This window comes from Monodon monoceros, unplaced genomic scaffold (assembly GCF_005190385.1).
Source record: "Monodon monoceros isolate NGI ecotype Baffin Bay Population unplaced genomic scaffold, NGI_Narwhal_1 Super_Scaffold_15, whole genome shotgun sequence".
NCBI classification, from domain to species: Eukaryota; Metazoa; Chordata; class Mammalia; order Artiodactyla; family Monodontidae; genus Monodon; species Monodon monoceros.
Genome location: NW_021703771.1, coordinates 50,937,738 through 50,961,698, shown reverse-complemented (window position 1 = coordinate 50,961,698; position 23,961 = coordinate 50,937,738). Strand labels below are relative to the sequence as shown.

Sequence of the window (23,961 nt, the reverse complement as noted above, 5' to 3'; positions counted from 1 at the left end):
TTTACAAAACAGAAATAGAGTCACAGATGTAGAGAACAAACTTATGGTTACCGGGGGGAAGGGGCAGGGAGGGAGGGATAAGCTGGGAGATTGGGATTGACACATACACACTACTATATATAAAATAGATAACTAATAAGGACCTACTGTATGGCACAGGGAACACTTCTCAATACTTTGTAATGACCTATATGGGAAAAGAATCTTAAAAAAGAGTGGATATATGTATATATATAACTGATTCACTTTGCTGTACAGCAGAAACTAACATTTTAAATCAACTGTACTGCAATAAATTTTTTTTTTAAATCTATGTGTCTGGGCTTCCCTGGTGGCGCAGTGGTTGAGAGTCCGCCTGCCGATGCAGTGGACGCGGGTTCATGCCCCGGTCCGGGAAGATCCCACATGCTGCGGAGCGGCTGGGCCCATGAGCCATGGCCGCTGAGCCTGCGGGTCCGGAACCTGGGCTCCTCAACGGGAGAGGCCACAGCAGTCAGAGGCCCGCGTACGGCAAAAAAAAAAAAAATCTATGTGTCTGCTTTTAATCCAATTATGGCAATAGCATTGATTCTGGAGTGACTATAGAAAGTGTCAATTTATATTACTAATGAAAATAAAGGTATTTCATTATAAGTTTTATTTATTTTAAAAACCTTATATTTAAGTATATCAAAAATAAAGCAGGTTGATTCATGAAACAAATGCCTAAAAACTCACCCAGAGAAGTAAACTTGAAAGAAATTTAGGTCTTAGTTCTTGCGTTTCCTTAAATTTCCAGAAAGTAGCTGATACAACATGAGAAACCAATCATTTTATATGACCATAGTTTTAAGCAGAAACAATACATGAAGTCATTATTATTATTACCGAGTACATTTATATGAAAAGAGTATGAATATGCAGTGTGCTCTTTTTGGTTTGGGGGGACTGTCACACTCTCTTAATGGAAATAAAGTAGAAGCTACTGTGACACCAGAATGACAGGATTACTACTCCTTGTGGGGTAAAAGCAGCAGGAGATGATTAATTCTCAAGGAAGAGTTGATTTCCATGAAAATGTCTGTAAGGAAAAGAAAGTAAAAAACACACATTAGAGCCAACAAATCATGGAAAGCTAATGATTTTGAAGCATTGAATTTAGAATTTTTTTCCAAATTGAAATAGCATGTCATTACTCAGTCCTTTTCTATTTCACTGGGTTTGTAATTCAATGACAATGGGACAATTTAGCAGGAAGACTGCTGGGGCTAGGTAAAAGCATTTCAATTATGTATATTTAGCACAGGAAGAAAATGTGTCAACCGAAATGTAAAATACTAGAAAGCTAATTTCTCAAAAGAACTGAATATAGTTCATGGATCTTATGTCTGTCCTGTTCAAATCATATTTGCTAGGAACCAGTGTCTAACTTTTCTTTGCCTAAAACTGAATCCACAGAATTTGGGAGATTTTCTGTCAATTCCATACCCAAACTTCAAACTCAGAAATTCAGGCCCTAAAATGATTTATCTTCTTGCATGAGACTTTCTGGGTTCATGACGTCAGGATGGATTATTTTCCTAAAATGAATCTGATTAAATATGTCAAAATCATTGTCATAAAAAAAGTCACATCATGGGTCTTGTTAATTAATTTCCATCCCTAAACTATCCCACTATGTGTAGTACACACTGACATTTTGATTTGGGCTACTTGGGCATGTACTGGTAGTACGGCTCCATGGCCATGATTTCCTTTAATTTAGTATGAAAGATATAGCTCTATTAAAATAGCTATGGTTATTACGCTTAAATATATTAATATTCTTTTGAGTAGTTTTTAAATAATCAGATGGAAACATGCATGCTACGGACTGAATTGTGTCCCCCCCCACCCCGAATTCACATGTCAAAGCCCTGTTCCTCAGTGTGATGGTATTTGGAGATGAGGTCTTTGGGAGGTAATTAGGTTTAGGTTAGGTCATGGGGGTAGAGCCCTCATTATAGAATTAGTTCCCTTATACCACGAGACAGTAGAGAGCTTGCTGTGCTCTCTCTGCCATGTGAGGACACAGTGAGAAGACAGCCATCTGCAAGTCAGGAAGAGAGTCCTCACTAGAATCTGACCATGCTGGCACCCTGACTAAGACTTCCAGCTTCCAAAACTGTGAGAAAATAAATTTCTGTTGTTTAAGACACCCCATCTGTGGTCTGTGGTATTTTTTGACGGCAGCCCCAGCTGACTAAGAAAATGTACCGTCACGTGTAAATTGATCCTCAGCACTTTTATTCATCTGCACATTTATTCTGCCTAATCTGGTTGTAGAAACCTCTCCCAGTTGTTGCATCTTTTGGAGAACCTTAATAATGTTCAAGATGCTAGTTTTAATTGCCTCATTAGAAAGGAATGTCTCTGCTTAATTATTGACATTATTTAGTAAATACATGCTTTTTTTAGTCAAAGAGATTGCACATCTTTTTCTGTGCCCCACTAGTCTTTCGTCCTCTGTGGAAGACTTAATTTTGTTGACCAGCTAAACTTCCCACTTCTTATGAGATGTACCTGAACAGATGTGTTTTTTTAACTTCAATTTTTATATAATTTTTAAAGGTTATACTCCATTTATAGTTATTACAAAATATTGCTGTATTCCCTGTGTTGAACAAAACAACCTTGAGCCTATCTTACACCCAATAGTCTGTGCCTTCCACTCCCCTATCCCTACATTGCCCCTCTCCCCCTTCTTCCCACTGATAACCACTAGTTTCTTCTCTATATCTGCGAGTCTTCTTCTTTTATGCTATATTCACTAGTTTGTTGTATTTTTTAGATTCCACATATAAGTTATATCATACAGTATTTATCTTTCTCTGTCTGACTATTTCACTTAGCATAATGCCCTCCAAGTCCATCCATGTTGCTGCAAATGGCAAAATTTCTGAACAGATATGCTTTTACTTCTGTCAGTAAACATACATCTCAATTCAACATTTTATCATGTCATAAAAATATTTTTTCATTTGTATTTATTTTTCTGGATAGAAATCACTGCCTACCACACATCCTTCTATATGTAGAAATAGATGTTATTTAACATGACACTTTCTTTAGCTGATTCCCTTAGCAAAACTTATGAAGTTTTTCACGTTTAATAAGTGTTTGTTGGGGCCTCGCTGTATAAAAAAGTGCTGTGCTAAGTTCTATGAAAGGGTAAATGACTTGCTTCCAACCTGGAGCTTTGTTGAAAACAAAAGAACTATACAAGAGTTGGGATAATTTCACCCATATCATTGTATTAATCAAAAAATGTTATAGAATCATAGGTAAGAACAGTAGTGTTCACTTCAAAAGAAGTGAGGCATTTGAGGCAATTCTTGAAAGAAAAGTTGGCTTTTAAAAGTGGAGTTTCAGTAAGACCATTTTTTTTTAAAGAAAAAAAAAGGAATTCATCAGAAATCCTTGCCCAAGTTAGATTAGTAAAACCCAATGTATTTTACCTGTAATGTGTTAAGAGTTCAGTACATATTGTTTCAGAAAGTGAATTCTAGTTATGCACTTACCATTGCTTTTCACCTTTAAATTCAGATTACTATTTGTAGGAAAACAATTATCCTGAATGGGGAGTAACTGCTAAGTTGAAAATGAAAAGTTCAAAAGGTAGGGGAAACCTAGGCTTACCGGAACTAATACAAGAAGAGACATCTATTACTTGGCAGTAAGGAGTACTGGGAAGTGGCTAGCAGGTCATAGCGAGGGCCCACTGCCCAGGAAGGGAGATATCCTGCCTCTCACTCAACCAGAACACAAGTGAGCTCTTCCTAGAAGGAGCACTTCAATATTAGAATCTGACCTTGAAAACCCCAAAAAAACCTCATTTCGTTTACGACCAAGACAACACAGCCACTCAAAAAATAAGAGTGAGATTTGAGATTTTCTTTCAAAAATGAAAATAATTTTTTTTAAAAAAGGAATCTGGATATTTAGATCATTCTGACTGATCACCCCTCATGACAGAGATGAAGGAAAATAATTATTTTCATTCCTAGCAGAAGCAAGAGCATCAGTCAGAACTTCCAATGGCTGGTAATGCAAACACAACCAAATTAAAGGAGTTTTTATATTCTCATATAACTGGAAGTCCAGAGATAAATCTGACTGTAAACACAGCTGGCTCTGTGAACCCACACAGTGGTATCTGGACTTTACCTCTTTCTATCTTGCAGCAGATTCTTCAACTGGTGGGCTAGAGGGCTACTGGTAGACCCCACCAGCTTGGTAAACCAAGCAGAAAGAGAGTATAACTCCAGTAGTTCCAAGAAAACTGAGGAGGACTCTGATTACCCCATCCCTTCGCAGTCTTAGGCAAGAGGGAATGTTCTAAGTGGTCAGGCTTGTCTTAAAGACCCATTCCTATGTTTTAGGGTTAGGGGAGTGTTCACTTTCTAATCCCACTACTGGAAAAAGAAGTTCACTTCCTGGAAGGGTAGAGGGAGTGAGTGGGTAGCAAGGAGTGCTAGATAACGCAAAATATAGGTGTATATCTCTTCATCTTTGCAGGTAGATTAGGTGGCCAAATCATCCTCTGAAATATTACAATAATCACATACCCTAAATCTGGGGAAAGAGATGGCAGTTTAGGGCTTTCATGATTGAAATTGGCAGGGGGTCCGTTTCCGGTTTAAGACAAAAGCAATTTTTACCTTGAAAGAGAGTGAATAGCTTTTCTTTAAGTGCTTAGAATCTGGATTCTTCTAAAAATTTCTCTAGGTTACTTCCTATGGTTTACCAATCTTAGATATATGTCATTTAGAATGTCTAGGATTATTTTGATAAAGATTGTTTTTGTGAATTGTCATGATTTAACTTGCCTCTCAAAATCTATTTTCATTCAGTTTATACTAGAAAAGCATAATTTAGTTGTCACAGATTTCTATGTATATGATACATAGACATTCTTTTTCTTTATTGTAGTGTAGTTGATTTACAATGTTGTGTTAGTTTCAGGTGTACAGCAAAGTGATTCAGTTATACATATACATATATCATCTTTTTAGATTCTTTTCTCATATAGGTTATCACATAATATTGAGTAGATTTCCCTGTGCTATACAGTAGATCCTTGTTGGTTATCTATCTTTTTTTATCATTTATTTTCATAAAGTTTATTTGTTCTTACAGAGGTTGACTTCCTAAAATCAATAGTTTAGTCGTTTAGGTTTTCTCGTACAACAAGAAAAGAGCACTTGAAAAATTCTCAAAATGAAACTAATTTTCTTAAGTCTGTGAACTACTGTTTTGCCAGCATGGATTCATCACATCTGTCAGGGGAAATACAGCAATGGCAAAAGAGTATGTGATACTAAAATGTAGCAGAAGCATCCTATTACCTGTTTATTCTTCAAAGTTCACTACAAGTAAGGATTGCATCATATCAATAGGTTCATGTCTTTCCTGTAAAATAAAAATATTTTAGTGGCTGAGATAAAAAACTGTATAAAGAAAATTTCATTCCTCATTGATAATCTTATAACTTGCTACCTATAATTTATCTGATAAAAATGGTGTAGGCAATCTAAGCAAACAGCTATTGTAACAGCTGTGCTATCTTCTCACTATCTATCTTAAATATAGTAGTGTGTGTGTGTTCATCCCAAGCTTCTGATTTATCCCTCCCTGCCACGTTTCCCCTTTGGTAACTATAAGTTTGTTTTTGCTATTGATACACAGACATTCTTCAAACACTAGGATTAATAAAATATGCAAGTTAAAAGATGGATTCTTCACTTTTCAACTTTATTTGCTTAAAAGTCTTTTCAGTAGAGTTTCTCCAAAATTCTTACTTATATGCATGTTTTCTGGAACACTTAAAAATATAGCAAAGGTCATTCTTGTGACTGGGAATTACATTCTTACTATAATTTTGAAATAACTTTTTTTTCACTGATAGTATATACTGCCCTGCTCTCCTTTGCTCTCTAATTTTTGAAGAAAAAATTTAGTGTTAGAGTATTCCACAAGCCACATTGCACAGTTAACTGTGAAATTCAAATTAATGCTTTTATGAAATGAATATGCAATATTTTATTTATGCCATTCTAGAATATAGGTGTCTTCCTTGAGCATCCTAGAAGAGACTGTATTGTATTATTCCCATAGGAATAATAATGGGCAAGGGGCATGGCACTTTCCTCATCTGATTAATAAGGCATGATGAGGTTAAGTGAATTCTCTCAGGAGACTTACGATTTATTCTCCAATGCATAACCTGGCTGTGGTCTTTGGAGCTACTACATAAGCAGCCCTAATTTTACTTTATGGAGCAGAGTCTCTTGGCCCTTCAGCCAGATCCCCACTTCTTTTTTGTTTGTTTTTTTTTGTTTTGTTTTGAACTATTTGTTTTTAACTTTTTATTTTATATTCTAGTATAGCCGATTAACAATGTTGTGATAGTTTCAGCTGCACAGCAAAGCGACTCAACCATACATATGGTACATATACATACCTGCAACCATACGTATGCAGGTATCCATTCTCCCCCAAACTCCCCTCTCATCCAGGCTGCCACATAACATTAAACAGAGTTCCCTGTGCTATACAGTATGTCTTTGTTGGTTATCCATGTTAAATATAGCAGTGCAGATCCCCACTTTTTTTGAAGCTGATTCTGGCTACCTGGCAATCAAAATAATTTGTATGAAATCAAAACGAATGGAATGAAAAAGTAGGCATGGAAAGTACTGTCACATATCCTCGCTGCTCTGCTCCAATTGTGAGACACCAACTTTCAAGAAACATCACCCAGGGCTTCCCTGGTGGCGCAGTGGTTGGGAATCCACCTGCCAATGCAGGGGACACGGGTTCGAGCCCTGGCCCCGGAAGATCCCACATGCCGTGGAGCAACTAAGCCCATGCACCACAACTACTGAGCCTGCACTCTAGAGCCCGCGAGCCACAACTACTGAAGACCATGTGTCACAACTACTGAAGCCCGCGTGCCTGGAGCCTGTGCTCTGCAACAAGAGAAGCCACCACAATGAGAAGCCTGCGCCCCGCAGCGAGGAGTGGCCCCCGCTCGCTGCACCTAGAGAGGGCCTGTGTGCAGCAGCGAAGACCCAATGCAGCCAAAAATTAAATAAATGAATAAATAAATTTATAAAAAAAGAAACATCACCCATATCAAATTTCTCAGTAATATTTACCTCTCATTTTTCCACCATATCAATAACTAGCTGTTTTCATCTCCAAAGTGCTTCTCAAACATTAAATAATCTCAGATTACACACTCTATTCTTTGCATATATCTTGACCAGCTGTCAGAGAAGGCAATTTATTTCCCCTCAATTTTATTCTTCTTGGCACTGTGTGGCTTCTATAAGTAAATCTGAATGGAAATTGAAAGTTACAACCTAGTGTGTTTCCATAACAAAGGCAGCACATAATTTTCCTTAAGCAGGGTAACCTTCAGGTTACTTTCAAATTGCTTATGGTTTTGCTGTTGGATAGTCAGAATGTTTTCATCACCTTGGAATCTTGATTAATTCTTAAGTGGAATTTTTGAGGATGTGAGGATGAAAAAAAATAGAAAAGATTAAAAAATTGTTTAGTGTTAACTTTGTCATTTTTATTTGTTTAAAATATTGTACCATAATTGTTTTGGCAGGACTGTAAGGTGAAATAAAATTTGGAATTTATATTAAAATCAGTTCTTTAAAAAATTAAAAGTCATATTTTAACTCTGAACTTGCATTACTCCCTGAATTTATATACTCTCTCAATTTCCTGATAAAAAAGGGAAAAAATGTAGAAATTCTTATCCCATAAAAATTTTTCTGTCTTTTAAAAATGGGACCAGAATTCAACTAATTTTGTATCAAATCTCAGTACATTTATTTATTCAGGTTCGAGATACCAAGCAGGTGTGTATGTTATTGTCTGCAGAAATACTGTCTTACACACAGTTCACTGAAGTGAATCTAAAGAGCAAAAGCAATTCTTCCCATGTTCTCTATATAGTGATAGTAGGAAGCCTTCCAGAAGTTAAAAAACTGGAGTTTAGCAACATATCAGCTTTCACGTGGGCCTCTCCTACACACTTATAATGCACTTACTCTCCCGCGAATCATTTGATTCACTTGTAGCCCCACTTGAGTCTTGAATCGCATTTCAAAGTATTTCTATCATTCATCCATTTTCAGAACTGCCATTAGAAGATGGGAATTTCACACGAAATTCAGTGAGAGGATATGATATGAGTTCTTTCTAATTTTTCTTTCTTTGAGCACCACCTCAGGTACAAACTGAAATCTGTTTTTTAAAGTTATTTTTCCATCTTGGTATCATTTCAACTAAATTGAATTTTAGAGCTTGGGATATGTATTCACATAGATTTTCAGGGAAGAAAGGAGATTCATTGTTACTATTATTAATTTATACCTAAAGTTGTTTTAAAATTTTAATTAAATGATTTTACCACTGATGTTTCTCATCAGCTTTTTACTCTTAAAAATATATGCCTAGATTTACCATTGTCATCTAAAAATAGTTGTATTAGTTATGTTTGGTTATTATTAATACCTACTAATAATATATACACTAGAATGCATTTGATTTTCTTTTCCCTAGTCAGTCTAGAATTTTATGTCATTTATTTTATTTCTATATAGGGGAGGAAAGTACCATTTTATGGGTAAAGAAATGAAGAAAACTTTATTAACTAGAGTACTTAATTTTGCATGTGGTATTTTCATTTCTTCTGTCAACAACTAAAAATTGTCTTATGAACTGAATTTATACTTTAAGTACGCAGTGCACACATCTGTTTGAGGGTTCAAACTTTATTTTTGTACTTTAAAGATTCAGTTACATATCTGATAACATTTGTACAATAACAAAATAAGTTTATTTGTTATCAATCATCTCTCTTAATTTTGTTAATGGGGCAAAACAGGATCCATTAATATGAATAAATTACAGTATGTGTCCCTGTTTTCCTGTATTACAATAAATAAATTGATTAGGAAAGACATGGAGGAAGTCATAGCATTCTTTTTTTGGTTCCCTGAAACTGTCTTAGCCTAATGTATATGCTATTAAGTGGAAATAAATGTCTGCATTTATCGAGGAGTTAGTCCCTCAGCCTTTGTTTCTAAGGTTAATCTTGCACTTCTAGCCCTTCCTTATCATGATAGTAGTGGTTGTAGTCCTACCTGTAGAAGTAGTGGCCAAAGTAACGATGATAGTGATGATGATAATGGCGAAGATTATTCTAAGAGTAACTCCATTTAGGTGAAATTCATTTTGTAAAAAATGTCAAAGAAGTTTCCGGTTGGGAGTGGAAAAATTGTTTTTTAATTTTTAATGTCAAAGAAATTTGAAACTTTGCTTTTAAAAAAAAATTTAGGAATGTAATTTAGAGATAAAATTGAAAATATTTACTTATGTATATTAGAATGTGATTAATCAAAATTTTCTCTTCCCTAATATGTAATTCTTTAATTGTTGTAGACAAAGTAGCTCATATTTAAAGTATATGAAATATATTGTTAAGCTGTAATTTTGGCAAAAATATTTGGATTGTTAGGGGTATTTTTTCTCTTTAGTACTCAGTTATTTACTCCACATCTGTGTAATTTCTGGTTGGTCTTCAATTGTTCTTAAATGAAACATGATATATTTGTTCCATATAGTCTCTAAGTTTCCTCTAGAGATAACTTTCTATGAGTCAAGGCTTGTCAATATAGTCATATATGCCTGCTCTCCATTGAGGGGACGCTTTCTAGTTATGCAAAGGCAGCAACTTTACAGAAGAAAAATGAGTTACAAAATTTTTAAATGTTTACTCTATACATAAAAATATCATAAAAAGGGCTTCCCTGGTGGCGCAGTGGTTGAGAGTCCGCCTGCCGATGCAGGGGACACGGGTTCGTTCCCCGGTCCGGGAAGATCCCACATGCTGCGGAGTGGCTGGGCCCGTGAGCCATGGCCGCTGAGCCTGCGCGACCGGAGCCTGTGCTCCACAACGGGAGAGGCCACAACAGTGAGAAGCCCACGTACCGCAAAAAAAAAAAAAAAGCCATAAAAAGAAAAAGTAAACAGTTGAAGGAAAAAAGTGCAACGTAAGTTTAGATAAAGTGGTACTATCCTATATGTGTGTGTTTATTTATAAGCATATATGTATACACACATGCATACATGTAAGTACATTTACATGTAGACACACTCATATACGTATATGCAAATATACATATACAAAATATATACATATACATTAAGTATGTATGTATATGTGTACACAACTTTATAAACCACCAGAAGGAGGTTTATAGAAAAATGAACAAAAAACTTCACAGGATAAGAAATATAAATGAAAAATAAACATATAAAAAAGCTTATCTCTAGCAATCAAAGAATTGCAAATGAAGTAGAATTTTCCTCCTGTGTGATTGAACATATTTTGAATACCGGTAATACCCAGGGTTGTCAAGGATAAGGAAACAAATTATTTTTATTTTCAAAAATAAACTAATTTTCAAATATATACATATATTCTCAAAAGATATAAAAGTGATTATATTATTTGCCCAGAAATTCTATATTTAGGAAATTCTCTTTATACAAAAATCATTAATATGTGCTGAGAAAACTTCTGCCATGTCCCAGGGTAGAAAGCTGTTCAACTAAATTATGCATAGCCATGGAATGACATGCCATGCAGCCACTTAAGTGGTATTTTATGGAATATGTACAGCAAGAAATCATGTTTATTATATATTGCCTAGTAAACTAACGGAGAGTGTGTTGATGACTTGTCAGAAATAAATAAAACGTATTTATGTATTTACTTGCATGTACAGAAAAGTAGGTATAAATAGAAAAATATGTCAACAGTTCTTTTTGTGTGGTGAGAATACAAATAATTATCGATGGTAAATCTATTGTTTAATAAAAAACCCAAATAACTATCTATTTATTTATTTTGCTATTTTTTATATTTTTTGAATTTTCAGTCATGAACTGAAAGTGTAGACTTTTGTAAGCAGAAATAAAAAGTTTCTGGATATAATAAGATTTTCCAACATTAATCTCTTAGATCTTCTATGCCACTTTCACAAATAAAAATTAATGGCTTTAATAGAGGGTCAATTATGCTGTTAAACCAGAATATCCAAAAGAAATTTCATCCATTTGAACTATTTTATCACTGATTTTGTTTCTCTCCCAGAGGGGATATTTTTGCTTGTATTTAGACCTGACATACGAACCTAAATAAAAGAAAAAGGTTAAAAAGCAACTTGACCAAAAAAGCCGTTGCCCTTGATGGTGTTGGGTATATGAGGCGGTAAGGGACATGCAAAAATGATTGAAGATTATGACATAGTTTGTGGCCTGGCTGGCAGTACTTATGGAACTTGGGAGACGAGGAATGCTGATTATGAGGGCCTGTGGGTATCAGGGTGGAGGGTAAATGCTGAGAAAGTGAAATGTGGTAGCGGGCAGGGAGTTTGGCTCTACCACTAAAGAGGTGTATTCTGCCATAGAAAATGCTATAAAAGAGCTATATATACCTATACAGTCTGTGTTTTGTGGGGAAGGGGTTTTTGTCATCAATATTTGACATGAAATTCCAAATTATAATTCTCCTTTTCCAATGTTCGATTAGGAAATGCATCTACGACCACAACTGTGATAGACAGCAAGAATGGATCTGTGCCCAAATCCCCTGGAAAAGTGATAAAGAGGACAGTCACAGAAGATATAGTGACGACATTCAGCTCCCCAGCAGCCTGGCTTCTGGTCATTGCTCTGATCATCACGTGGTCAGCTGTGGCCATTGTTATGTTTGACTTAGTGGATTACAGAAACTTTTCAGGTAAGATCCATGAAGTTTGGCTTTTCTTTTTTTTTTTTTCTTTTTTTTTTTAAATTAATTTTTATTGGAGTATAGCTACTTTGCAATGTTGTGTTAGTGTCTGCCGTACCGCAGAAGTTTGGCTTTTAAATGGAAAGAAACAGAGTTCTCTCCAGCTCTGGTTTTGTTTCTCTTCACCCTGCAAATAAACAAAGCATCCCACAAACATGCTTGAGGGCCACTAAGGGCTAGTTCCCATCTTCACATTTCCTTCTAATCTTTGCCTGTTCTCATAGACTTCAAATGAAACCTGATTTGAAGAGCTGAACAAAAGCTCAATGTTATAGTTTCATGAGGATAACAATTCCAAAGCTTGGTGGATATTTGGTTTGGGAATAGGGACTGTATCAATCATTAATAAAGGATAATTTGTGGATTTTACACTCGGCTATATAAAACCAAACCCAACCCAAATAAAACACTTTTGGACAAATGGAAAATTGTGTATTTTTAAGTCCCCCACTATCTGGCTCTAAGTTTCCTTCCCAGACATTCTCTTTGCTCCTCCCATTAAAACATCCTATTTCGATTTCCTAAAAATAAAGAATGTTAACAGGAATTTCGAGGAATTACTTGTAATGCGATACTACGGCCAGCCATGTGTTCTTATAGATTCGGAGTGAAATAGGAATATCACAAGTGAGGAAATTTAGATTTTCATTATGGCCTATCCAATCTCTGAGTATATTGTTCATCTCTTTGTTCAAGGTCTTTCTGTTTTTTTTAAATTATATTTGTCTATTTCCACATCTGACATGCTCTATTGAGCATGTGAGTTCCTTGAGGGAAGGAATCGGTCAGGTGCTCAATAATTATTAAATGAATAGATGAATGAGTTTATGCTTATGCCTTTGTATCATAAGCAAAAACATTTTATTAGCTTCTTAATGTGCTCGTTCATATTTGCCCTGTGCACCCTGCAACCTACCTGTTCTTTCTTCAGTAAGACTGGAATCAGTAGAACTCAGAAACTATAAATACTGTAAGTTGCATTCTATATACTGAGAGATCCTCTACTTCCCATTATGGTATTTTACTCATTCAACAATTATTGTCAAGTATCTACTACATATGCCAGGAAATGGCTACGTTAAAAGAAATGCAAGTATGAATAACACAAAGTCAAAAAACTGTATAGTTTGGGTTTATTGATATGGAGGTGTGACTGAGATAACTCTGCCCCCTGTACCGTTGGTAGCTGGGTTAAAGTGAGCATCATCTAACAGGTAGAGCTAAGTCTCATGATGGCAACCAAAGCAAAAGGGCTATTTATCCAGAGCCATAAACCTCTGCTTTAAGTAGGCAATAGTTTTGGTATATTGTGTAATGCAGACTCTTAAAAGAATATACAGTTGAAATGCCTATAATATAAAATATGACCTAGAATTTTAAGTGAAAAACAGTTGTTTACATTACTCCAGGAAATTTTATTTCCCTTGAGCCTATACTGACTGATATTTTTCATCTGTTCTTTTTTAGAATTTCATTCATTCAAATTTTAGAACCAAATATGGTCATATAATATAGTTCTTCAATTTTTACAGTAGATGTATTTTAAGAATTGTGTGTAAATCTAATATTTGTAAAGTTAATATTTTAATAAGTATACTAAATAAATTACTGATGAATTTGTTCTTAATTATTTGATAAAATGAGCAGCTACCTATAATTAAATTTTCAGATTAGATTGCTTAAATGTAAGGCACATAGTCCACAGTAGAGCTTCCTTGGACCATTGTAATTAATTACTATGGATAATGCCTATGTTCCTGGCATTTCATTTGTTAGGGGAAAAATAACCTCTGTATTACTACTACTTCACTTCTTCTTTCAAGAAGTGTTTGCTAAGTACATCATCTTTGTGAAGACTCCTCCTCCAGTTCTATATATTTATTAATGACCTAACCATCTATCCATTTCCTGCAAAAAGAAACCTGCAAGTCATCTGTTAAATCTGCTGGGCACCTGATCAGTTACCACACTGTATGCCAGCCAACCCTCTTATGACTCATAAATTTGCTCCCTCCTCTTATTACTACACTTATTACCTCCATTACTACACTTATTACCACAGTCTCCATTACTATACTTCAGACCTTGATTCTCTTTTGAGGGGGTAATGCAGTTTCTTCTTGTCTGCCTCATCCAGGCCTCTCCCCTTTAACATTGCCCCCAAGGTATCTTCATAAAACATAAATTTCATTGAGTATTTCTGCCAAGTACAAATTCCTTGGCATGAAATTCAAGTCCTTGGCTTAGCCCTTTATTTTCATCTTGTAATTCCGCTCATGCACCCCGTTTTCCAGCCATACTTCCTATTGCTCTCACCTGTTTTCTTTGCCTAGGAAAACATACACTCTCACTCCTCCCTGCCTCTGCTCATACCATCCTTCCCTCATTCCCTGATCCAGTATAGCAGAAAGTGTAAGAAAGTAGTTAAGAATGTGAACTCTTGTGCTGCATTTCCTTGCTATTAAATCCAGATCTTGCAACTTTATAGCCCTTGTGATATCAGAAAAGTCACTTACTCTCTCTTTGCTTCAGTTTCATCATCTATACAATAGTACATATGTAATAAGATTAAGAGAATTATACAAATGAATATATTTGGAGTGTTTAGGACAGAACCTGGTTTATCACAAGTACTGTATACATTTTATTTTATTTTTTTTAAATTTTATTTATTTATTAATTTTTTAAACATCTTTATTGGACTATAATTGCTTTACAATGGAGTATTAGTTTCTGCTTTATAATAAAGTGAATCAGCCGTACATATACATATATCCCCATATCCCCTCCCTCTTGCATCTCCCTCCCACCCTCCATATCCCACCCTTCTAAGTGGTCATAAAGCACCAAGCTGATCTCCCTGTGCTATGCAGCTTCTTCCCACTAGCTATCTGTTTTACATTTGGTAGTGTATATATGTCAACGCCACACTCTCACTTCATCCCAGTTTACCCTTCCCCCTCCCCGTGTCTTCAAGGCCATTCTCTACGTCTGCGTCTTTATTCCTGTCCTGCCCCTAGGTTCTTCAGACCCTTTTTTTTTTTTTTTAGATTCCATATATATGTGTTAGCATACGGTATTTGTTTTTCTGTTTCTGTCTTACTTCACTCTGTATGACAGACTCTAGGTCCATCCACCTCACTACAAATAACTCAATTTCGTTTCTTTTTATGGCTGAGTAGTATTCCATTGTATATATGTGCCACATCTTCTTTATCCATTCATCTGTTGATGGACACTTAGGTTGCTTCCATGTCCTGGCTATTGTAAATAGAGCTGCAATGAACATTGTGATACATGACTCTTCTTGAATTATGGTTTTCTCAGGGTATATGCCCAGTAGTTGGATTGCTGGGTCGTATGGTAGTTCTATTTTTACTTTTTTAAGGAACATCCATACTGTTCTCCATAGTGGCTGTATCAATTTACATTCCCACCAACAGTGCAAGAGGGTTCCCTTTTCTCCACACCCTCTCCAGCATTTATTGTTTGTAGAGTTTTTGACGATGACCATTCTGACGGTGTGAGGTGATACCTCACTGTAGTTTTGATTTGCATTTCTCTAATGATTAGTGATGTTGAGCATCCTTTCATGTGTTTGTTGGCAATCTGTATATCTTCTTTGGAGAAATGTCTGTTTAGGTCTTCTGCCATTTTTGGATTGGGTTGTTTGTTTTTTTGATATTGAGCTGCATGAGCTGCTTGTAAATTTTGGAAATTAATCCTTTGTCTGTTGCTTCGTTTGCAAATATTTTCTCCCATTCTGAGGGTTGTCTTTTAGTCTTGTTTCTGGTTTCCTTTGCTGGGCAAAAGCTTTTAAGTTTCATTAGGTCCCATTTGTTTATGTTTGGTTTTATTTCCATTTCTCTAGGAGGTGGGTCAAAAAGGATCTTGCTGTGATTTATGTCATAGAGTGTTTTACCTATGTTTTCCTCTAAGAGTTTTATAGTGTCTGGCCTTACATTTAGGTCTTTAATCCATTGTGAGTTTATTCTTGTGTATGGTGTTAAAGAGTGTTCTAATTTCATTCTTTTACATGTAGCTGTCCAGTTTTCTCAGCACCACTTATTGAAGAGGCTGTCTTTTCTCCATTGTATATTCTTGCTTCCTTTTTCAAAGATAAGGTGACCATATGTGTGTGGGTTAAGCTCTGGGCTTTCTATTCTATTCCGTTGATCTATATTTCTGTTTTTGTGCTAGTACCATACTGTCTTGATTACTGTAGCTTTATAGTATGCTCTGAAATCCGGGAGCCTGATTCCTCAAGCTCGTTTTTCTTTCTCAATATTGCTTTGGCTATTTGGGGTCTTTTGTGTTTCCATACAAATTGTGAAATTTTTTGTTTTAGTTCTGTGAAAAATGCCATTGGTAGTTTGATAGTGATTGCACAGAATCTGTAGATTGCTTTGGGTAATATAGTCATTTTCACAATGTTGATTCTTCCAATCCAAGAACATGGTATATCTCTCCATCTGTTTGTATCATCTTTAGTTTCTTTCGTCAGTGTCTTATAGTTTTCTGCATACATGTCTTTTGTCTCCTTTGGTAGGTTTATTCCTAAGTATTTTATTCTTTGTGTTGTAATGGTAAATGGGAGTGTTTCATTAATTTCTCTTTCAGATTTTCTATCATTAGTTTATAAGAATGCAAGAGATTTCTGTATATTAATTTTGTATCCTGATACTTTTCCAAATTCATTTATTAGCTCTAGTAGTATTCTGTAGCATCTTTAGGATTCACTATGTATAGTATCATGTCGTCTGCAAACAGTACCATCTTTACTTCTTCTTTTCTGATTTGGATTCCTTTTATTTCCTTTTATTCTCTGATTGCTGTGGTTAAAACTTCCAAAACTATGTTGAATAACAGTGATGAGAGTGGACGACCTTGTCTTTTCCTGATCTTAGTGGAAATGGTTTCAGTTTTTCACCATTGAGAACGATGTTGGCTGTGGGTTTGTCATATGTGGTCTTTATTATGTTGAAGTAAGTTCCCTCTCTGCGTACTTTTTGGAGGGTTTTTAATCATAAATGGGTGTTGAATTTTGTCAGACCTTTTTCTGCATCTATTGAGATGATCATATGGTTTTTATCCTTCAGTTTGTTAATATGGTTTATCACATTGATTGATTTGCGTATATTGAAGAATCCTTGCATTCTTGGGATACACCCCACTTGATCATGGTGTATGATCCTTTTAATGTGCTGTTGGATTCTGTTTGCTAGTATTTTGTTGAGGATTTTTGCATTTATGTTCATCAGTGATATTGGCCTGTAGTTTTCTTTCCTTGTGACATCTTTGTCTGGTTTTGGTATGAGGGTGATGTGGCCTCATAGAAAGAGTTGGGGAGTGTTCCTCCCTCTGCTATATTTTGGAAGAGTTTGAGAAGGATAGGTGTTAGCTCTTCTCTCAATGTTTGATAGAATTTGCCTGTGAAGCCATCTGGTCCTGGACTTTTGTTTGTTGGAAGATTTTTTTTTTTTTCTCTTTGCAGTATGCGGGCCTCTCACCCCTGTGGCCTCTCCTGCTGCGGAGCACAGGCTCCGGACGCGCAGGCTCAGCGGCCATGGCTCACGGGCCCAGCCTCTCCGCAGCACAAGGGATCCTCCCGGACCGGGGCACAAACCCGCGTCCCCTGCATCGGCAGGCAGACTCCCAACCACTGCGCCACCAGGGAAGCCCTGTTGGAAGACTTTTAATCACAGGCTCAATTTCAGTGCTTGTGATTGGTCTGTTTATATTTTCTATTTCTTCCTGGTTCAGTCATGGAAGGTTGTGCTTTTTTTGTAAGAATTGGTCCATTTCTTCCAGGTTGTCCATTTTCTTGGCATATAGTTGCTTGTAGTAATCTCTCATGATCCTTTGCATTTCTGCAGTGTCAGTTGTTACTTCTTTTTCATTTCTAATTCTATTGATATGAGTCTTCTCCCTTTTTTTCTTGATGAGTCTGGCTACAGGTTTATCAACTTCGTTTATCTTCTCAAAGAACCAGCTTTTAGTTTTATTGATCTTTGCTATTGTTTCCTTCATTTCTTTTTCATTTATCTCTGATCTGATCTTTATGAATTCTTTCCTTCTGCTAACTTTGGGGTTTTTTTGTTCTTCTCTGTCTAATTGCTTTAGGTGTAAGTTTAGGTTGTTTCTTTGAGATGTTACTTGTTTGTTGAGGTAGGATTTTATTGCTATAAACTTCCCTCTTAGAACTGCTTTTGCTGCATCCCATATGTTTTGGGTTGTCGTATTTTCATTGCCATTTGTTTCTAGGTATTTTTTGATTTCCTCTTTGATTTCTTCAGTGATCTCTTGGTTATTTAGTAATGTATTGTTTAGCCTCCATGTGTTTGTATTTTTTACAGATTTTTTCCTGTAATTGATATCTAGTCTCATAGCGTTGTGGTCAGAAAAGATACTTGATACAATTTCAATTTTCTTAAATTTACCAAGGCTTGATTTGTGACCCAAGATATGATCTATCCTGGAGAATGTTCCATGAGCACTTGAGAAGAAAGTATATTCTGTTGTTTTTGGATGGAATGTCCTTTAAATATAATTAAGTCTGTCTTGTTTAATGTATCATTTAAAGCTTGTGTTTCCTTATTTATTTTCAATTTGGATGATCTGTCCATTGGTGAAAGTGGGGTGTTAAAGTCCCCTACTATGATTGTGTTACTGTCGATTTCCCCTTTTATGGCTGTTAGCATTTGCCTTATTTATTGAGGTGCTGCTATGTTGGGTGCATAAATATTTACAATTGTTATATCTTCTTCTTGGATGGATCCCTTGATCATTATATAGTGTCCTTCTTTGTCTCTTGTAGTAGTCTTTTTTTAAAGTCTATTTTGTCTGATATAATTTCTACTCCAGCTTTCTTTTGATTTCCATTTGCATAGAATATCTTTTTCCATCCCCTCACTTCAGTCTGTATGTGTCCCTAGGTCTGAAGTGGGTCTCTTATAGACAGCATATATATGGGTCTTGTTTTTGTATCCATTCAGCTGATCTATGTCTTTTGGTTGGAGCATTTAATCCATTGAAATTTAAGGTAGTTATCGATATGTATGTTCCTATTAACCATTTTCTTAATTGTTTTGGGTTTGTTATTGTAGACCTTTTCCTTCTCTTGTGTTTCCTGCCTAGAGATGTTCCTTTAGCATTTGTTGTAAAGCTGGTTTGGTGGTGCTGAATTCTCTTGGCTCTTGCTTGTCTGTAAAGGTTTTAATTTCTCCATCAAATCTGAATGAGATCTTTGCTGTTAGAGTAATCTTCTTTGTAGGTTTTTCCCTTTCATCACTTTAAATATTCTTGCCAGTCCCTTCTGGCTTGCAGAGTTTCTGCTGAAAGATCAGCTGTTAACCTTATGGGGATTCCCTTGTTTGTTATTTGTTGTTTTTCCCTTGCTGCTTTTAATATTTTTTCTTTGTATTTAATTTTTGATATTTGATTAATATGTGTCTTGGAGTGTTTCTCATTGGATTTATCCTGTATGGGACTCTCTGCGCTTCCTGCACTTGACTGACTCTTTCCTTTCCCATGTTAGGAAGTTTTCAACTATAATCTCTTCAAATATTTTCTCAGTCCCTTTCTTTTTCTCTTCGTCTTCTAGGGCCCATATAATTCGAATGTTGGTGTGTTTAGTGTTGTCCAAGAAGTCTCCGAGACTGTCCTCATTTCTTTTCATTCTTTTTTCTTTATTCTGCCCTGCGGTATTTATTTCTACTATTTTATATTCCAGGTCACGTATCCATTCTTCTGTCTCATTTATTCTGCTGTTGACTCCTTCTAGAGAACTTTTAATTTCATTTATTGTGTTGTTCATCATTGTTTGTTTGCTCTTTAGTTCTTCTAGGTCCTTGTTAAACTTTTCTTGTATTGTCTCCATTCTGTTTCCAAGATTTTGGATAATCTTTACTATCATTACTCTGAATTCTTTTTCAGGTTGACTGCCTATTTTCTCTTCATTTGTTTGGTCTGGTGGGTTTTTACCTTGCTCCTTCATCTGCTGTGTGTTTCTCTCTGTCTTCTCATTTTGCTTAACTTACTGTGTTTGGGTTCTCCTTTTCGCAGGCTGCAGGTTCGTAATTCCCATTGTTTTTGGTGTCTTCCCCCAGTGGGTAAGGTTGGTTCAGTGGGTTGTGTAGGCTTCCTGGTGCAGGGTACTGGTGCTTGTTTTCTGGGGGATCAGGCTGGATCTTTTCTTTCTGGTGGGCAGGTCCACGTCTGGTGGTGAGTTTTGGGGTGTCTGTGACCTTATTATGATTTTAGGTGGCCTCTCTGCTAATTGGTGGGGCTGTGTTCCTGTCTTGCTAGTTGTTTGGCATAGGGTGTCCAGCACTGGAGCATGCTGGTCATTGAGTGGAGCTCGTCTTAGCACTGAGACAGAGATCTCTGGTAGAGCTTTTGCTGTTTGATATTATGTGGATCTGGGAGGTCTCTGGTGGACCAATGTCCTGAACTTTGCTCTCCCACCTCAGAAGCACAGGCCTGACACCCCGCCAGAGCACCAAAACCCTGTCAGCCACAAAGCTCAGAAAAGGGAGAAAAAAAGAGAAAAAATAAATAAAATAAAGTTATTAAAATAAAAAATAAAAAAATTATTAAAAATAAAAAAATTCAAAAGTAATAAAAGAAAAGAAAGTAAGAAGGAAGAGAGCAGGCAAACCAAAAAACAAATTCACCAATGATAACAAGCGCTAAGAACTATACTGAAAAAAAAAAAGAATGAAAAAAAAACAGAACCCTAGGGCAAATGGTAAAAGCAAATCTATACAGACAAAATCACACAAAGAAGCATGCACATACACACTCAGAAAAAAAGGAAAAAAAATATGTATATATTAAAAAAAAGGAAGAGAGCAACCAAATCAATAAACAAATTTACCAATGATAATAAACTCTAAATACTAAACTAAGATAAACATAAGACCAGAAACAAATTAGATGCAGAAAGCAAACCCCAAGTTTACAGTTGCTCCCAAAGTCCACTGCCTCAATTTTGGGATGATTCGTTGTCTCTTCAGGTATTCCACAGATGCAACATATGTCAAGTTGAGTGTGGAGATTTAATCTGCTGCTCCAGAGGCTACTGGTAGAGATTTCCCTTTCTCTTCTTTGTTCGCACAGCTCCCGGGGTTCAGCTTTGGATTTGGCCCCGCCTCTGTGTGTAGGTCGCCTGAGGACATCCGTTCCCTTCCAGACAGGGCAGGGTTAAAGTAGCAGCTGATCTGGGGGCTCTGGCTCACTCAGGCTGGGGGGAGGGAGGGGTATGGAATGCGGGGCGAGCCTGTGGCAGCAGAGGCCGGAATGATGTTGCACCATCCTGAGGTGCGCCGTGTCTTCTCTCAGGGAAGTTGTCCCTGGATCACGGGACCCTGGCAGTGGTGGGCTGCTCAGGCTCGAGGGAGAGGAGGTGTGGATAGTTACCTGTGTTTGCACACAGGCTTCTTGGTGGCTGCAGCAGCAGCCTTAGCATTTCATTCCCAGCTCTGGTGTCTGTGCTGATAGCCGCGGCTCGCGCCCATCTCGAGCTCGTTTAGGCGGTACTCTCAATCCAGTCTCCTCGTGCACCCCGAAACAGTGGTCTCTTAGGCAGTTCCAGACTTTTTCCTGGACTCTCTCCCAGCTAGCTGTGGTGCAGTATCCCCTTCAGGCCGTATTCACGCAGCCAACCCCAGTCCTCTCCCTGGGATCCTACCTCCAAAGCCCGAGCCTCAGCTCCCAGCCCCCACCTGTCCCGGCGGGTGAGCAGACAAGCCTCTCGGGCTGGTGAGTGCTAGTTGGCACCAATCCTCTGTGCGGGAATCTCTCCGCTTTGCCCTCTGCACCCCTGTTGCTGCTCTCTCCTCTGTGGCTCTGAAGCTTTCCCCCTGCCACCCGCCCCCTGTCTCCACCAGTGAAGGGCCTTCCTAATGTGTGGAAACCTTTCCTCCTTCACAGCTCCCTCCCAGAGCTGCAGGTTCTGTCCCTATTCTTTTGTGTCTGTCTTTTCTTTTTTCTTTTGCCCTACCCAGGTACGTGGGGAGTTTCTTGCCTTTTGGGAGGTCTGAGGTCTTCTGCCAGCGTTCAGTAGGTGTTCTGTAGGTGTTGTTCCACATGTAGATGTATTTTTGATGTATTTGTGGGGAGGAAGATGATCTCCACGTCTTACTCCTCTGCCATCTTGAAGGTCTCCCCTGTATACATTTTAATATCACTAGTAAGAGATTCATTCCTCAGTTTTCTTGAAGGATGAATTCATCCCTTTTTTGTGAAAGAATTCCAGATTCCCTAAGAAAAATTCACTGTACCATGCTTTCATTTTCTTAGTCCCTTACAGGCACCTGTATTATCAGCAGTTAACACATTGTATTGTTAATATCTGTTTACTTGTCCATCTCACTCAAAAACTTAACCTTATTCAAGGAAGAAATTCTCTTATTCATCTCTGTACATGAGTGTCTGTCACATAGCAAGTTTTCTGCTATATATTGCTTAAAGGAATGAATAATGGTGATATTTTGATTTTGAAACAATTCCTTACCTTAGGAAGAAAGAAATATTTATCATAAAATTTTTATTTCATCCAGTCAAACAGGTTTTGACCCACTTTAAAAACTAATAAGTACATTTAATAAAATTAGAATGAAAAAAATATGTTTATGAAATGATGACGCAGTGGTTGAGAGTCCACCTGCCGATGCAGGGGACACGTCCCTGGTGACGCAGTGGTTGAGAGTCCACCTGCCGATGCAGGGGACACGGGTTCATGCCCCGGTCCGGGAAGATCCCACATGCCGCGGAGCGGCTGGGCCCGTGAGCCATGGCCGCTGAGCCTGAGCATCTGGAGCCTGTGCTCCGCAATGGGAGAGGCCACAACAGTGAGAGGCCCACATACCACAAAAAAAAAAAAAAAAGATACTTGTCATATTTTGTAATGGTCATCTATGGCTGCATAGTAAATTACCAGAAAAGTAAGAGGTTTAAAAAAATAATAAACATCTATCACTCCACACAGTTTCTGTGGCTTAGGAATTTGGGAATGGCTTATGTCGGTGGTTCTGGCTTAGGGTATATCTTGATGTTGCAGTGAAGACCTCGGTTGGGGCTGCAGACATCTGAAAGTTTTTTTCTGGGGTTGCGGACCAGTTGGCAAGATGTCTCACTCATTCGGCTTTTAAGTTAATGCTGGTGTGTGCTCACATCATGGCAACTGGCATCGCCTAGACTGAGTGATTCGAGAAAGAGCAAGGCAGAAGCCACAATGCCCCTTATGACCTACACTTTTAAATCCCACACTGCCATTTCTGCAAAATCCTTTAGGTCATAACAGGTCAACCCTATTCAGTGTTGGATGAGACTGTACAATGGTAGGAATGCCCACAGGCAAGAATCACTGGGGGCCACTGTGATGGCTGGCTACCACATATTTTACTCTCAGAAAGTTATATTGCCAAGTTATGTATCTTAAGATAAATACTTAGATCTAAGGAAGTAGCATTCAGTACTCTAATTGACAAAGAGAGATTGTAATTACAACAGGTGCAAAGAGAAAGATGGTGTGTTGGGATGGCTGGCAACCTGAAGCCATATTTCAGAAGACAAATATTCTCCAATGGATTTGAAATTTTAAAAAGTCTCAAAGCTAAAATTCTTCCAGACATATATATTAATTCTTCAAATAAGAAATTCAAATTAAAATTTGAATGATCAACTTCTAGAACCAAAAGAGTATAATAAATTTAAGGACATTGTATAATTATAGCATAAAACCTGTATTAACCACTGGTTGAATGGGATACATCCACTTGTATTAAAATTCTGATTTCTTTTCTCCATTTATTAAGTTTTAACTTGCCTTTTTAATGCTTTTTTCACAGAAAAAATACCATTTGCTTCATTAAGAGTTTCAAAATGTAAATGATCCTCTTGTGTTTCTAATGCTATTTTTAATTGATACATTTCAAACATTTACCAGGGATTAATATTATTACCATGATGAGCCTTTTGTACCACATAATAGTCTTCGAAATATGTATCGTTAATGTTTAAAAAACAAGGTTGGTGGTACAAGAAATCATACTAGAAAT

General features: G+C 37.0%; 1 protein-coding gene across 1 annotated transcript in view; it reads left to right on the top strand.

The window, feature by feature from the left end:
• TRDN (triadin) overlaps positions 1-23,961 on the top strand; it is a 118,327-nt gene that overhangs the window by 40,865 nt on the left and 53,501 nt on the right. The window contains exon 2 of the mRNA XM_029224121.1: positions 11,639-11,848. Within this exon, the coding sequence (XP_029079954.1) occupies positions 11,639-11,848 (210 nt within the window). The remainder of the gene's footprint in view (positions 1-11,638; positions 11,849-23,961) is intronic.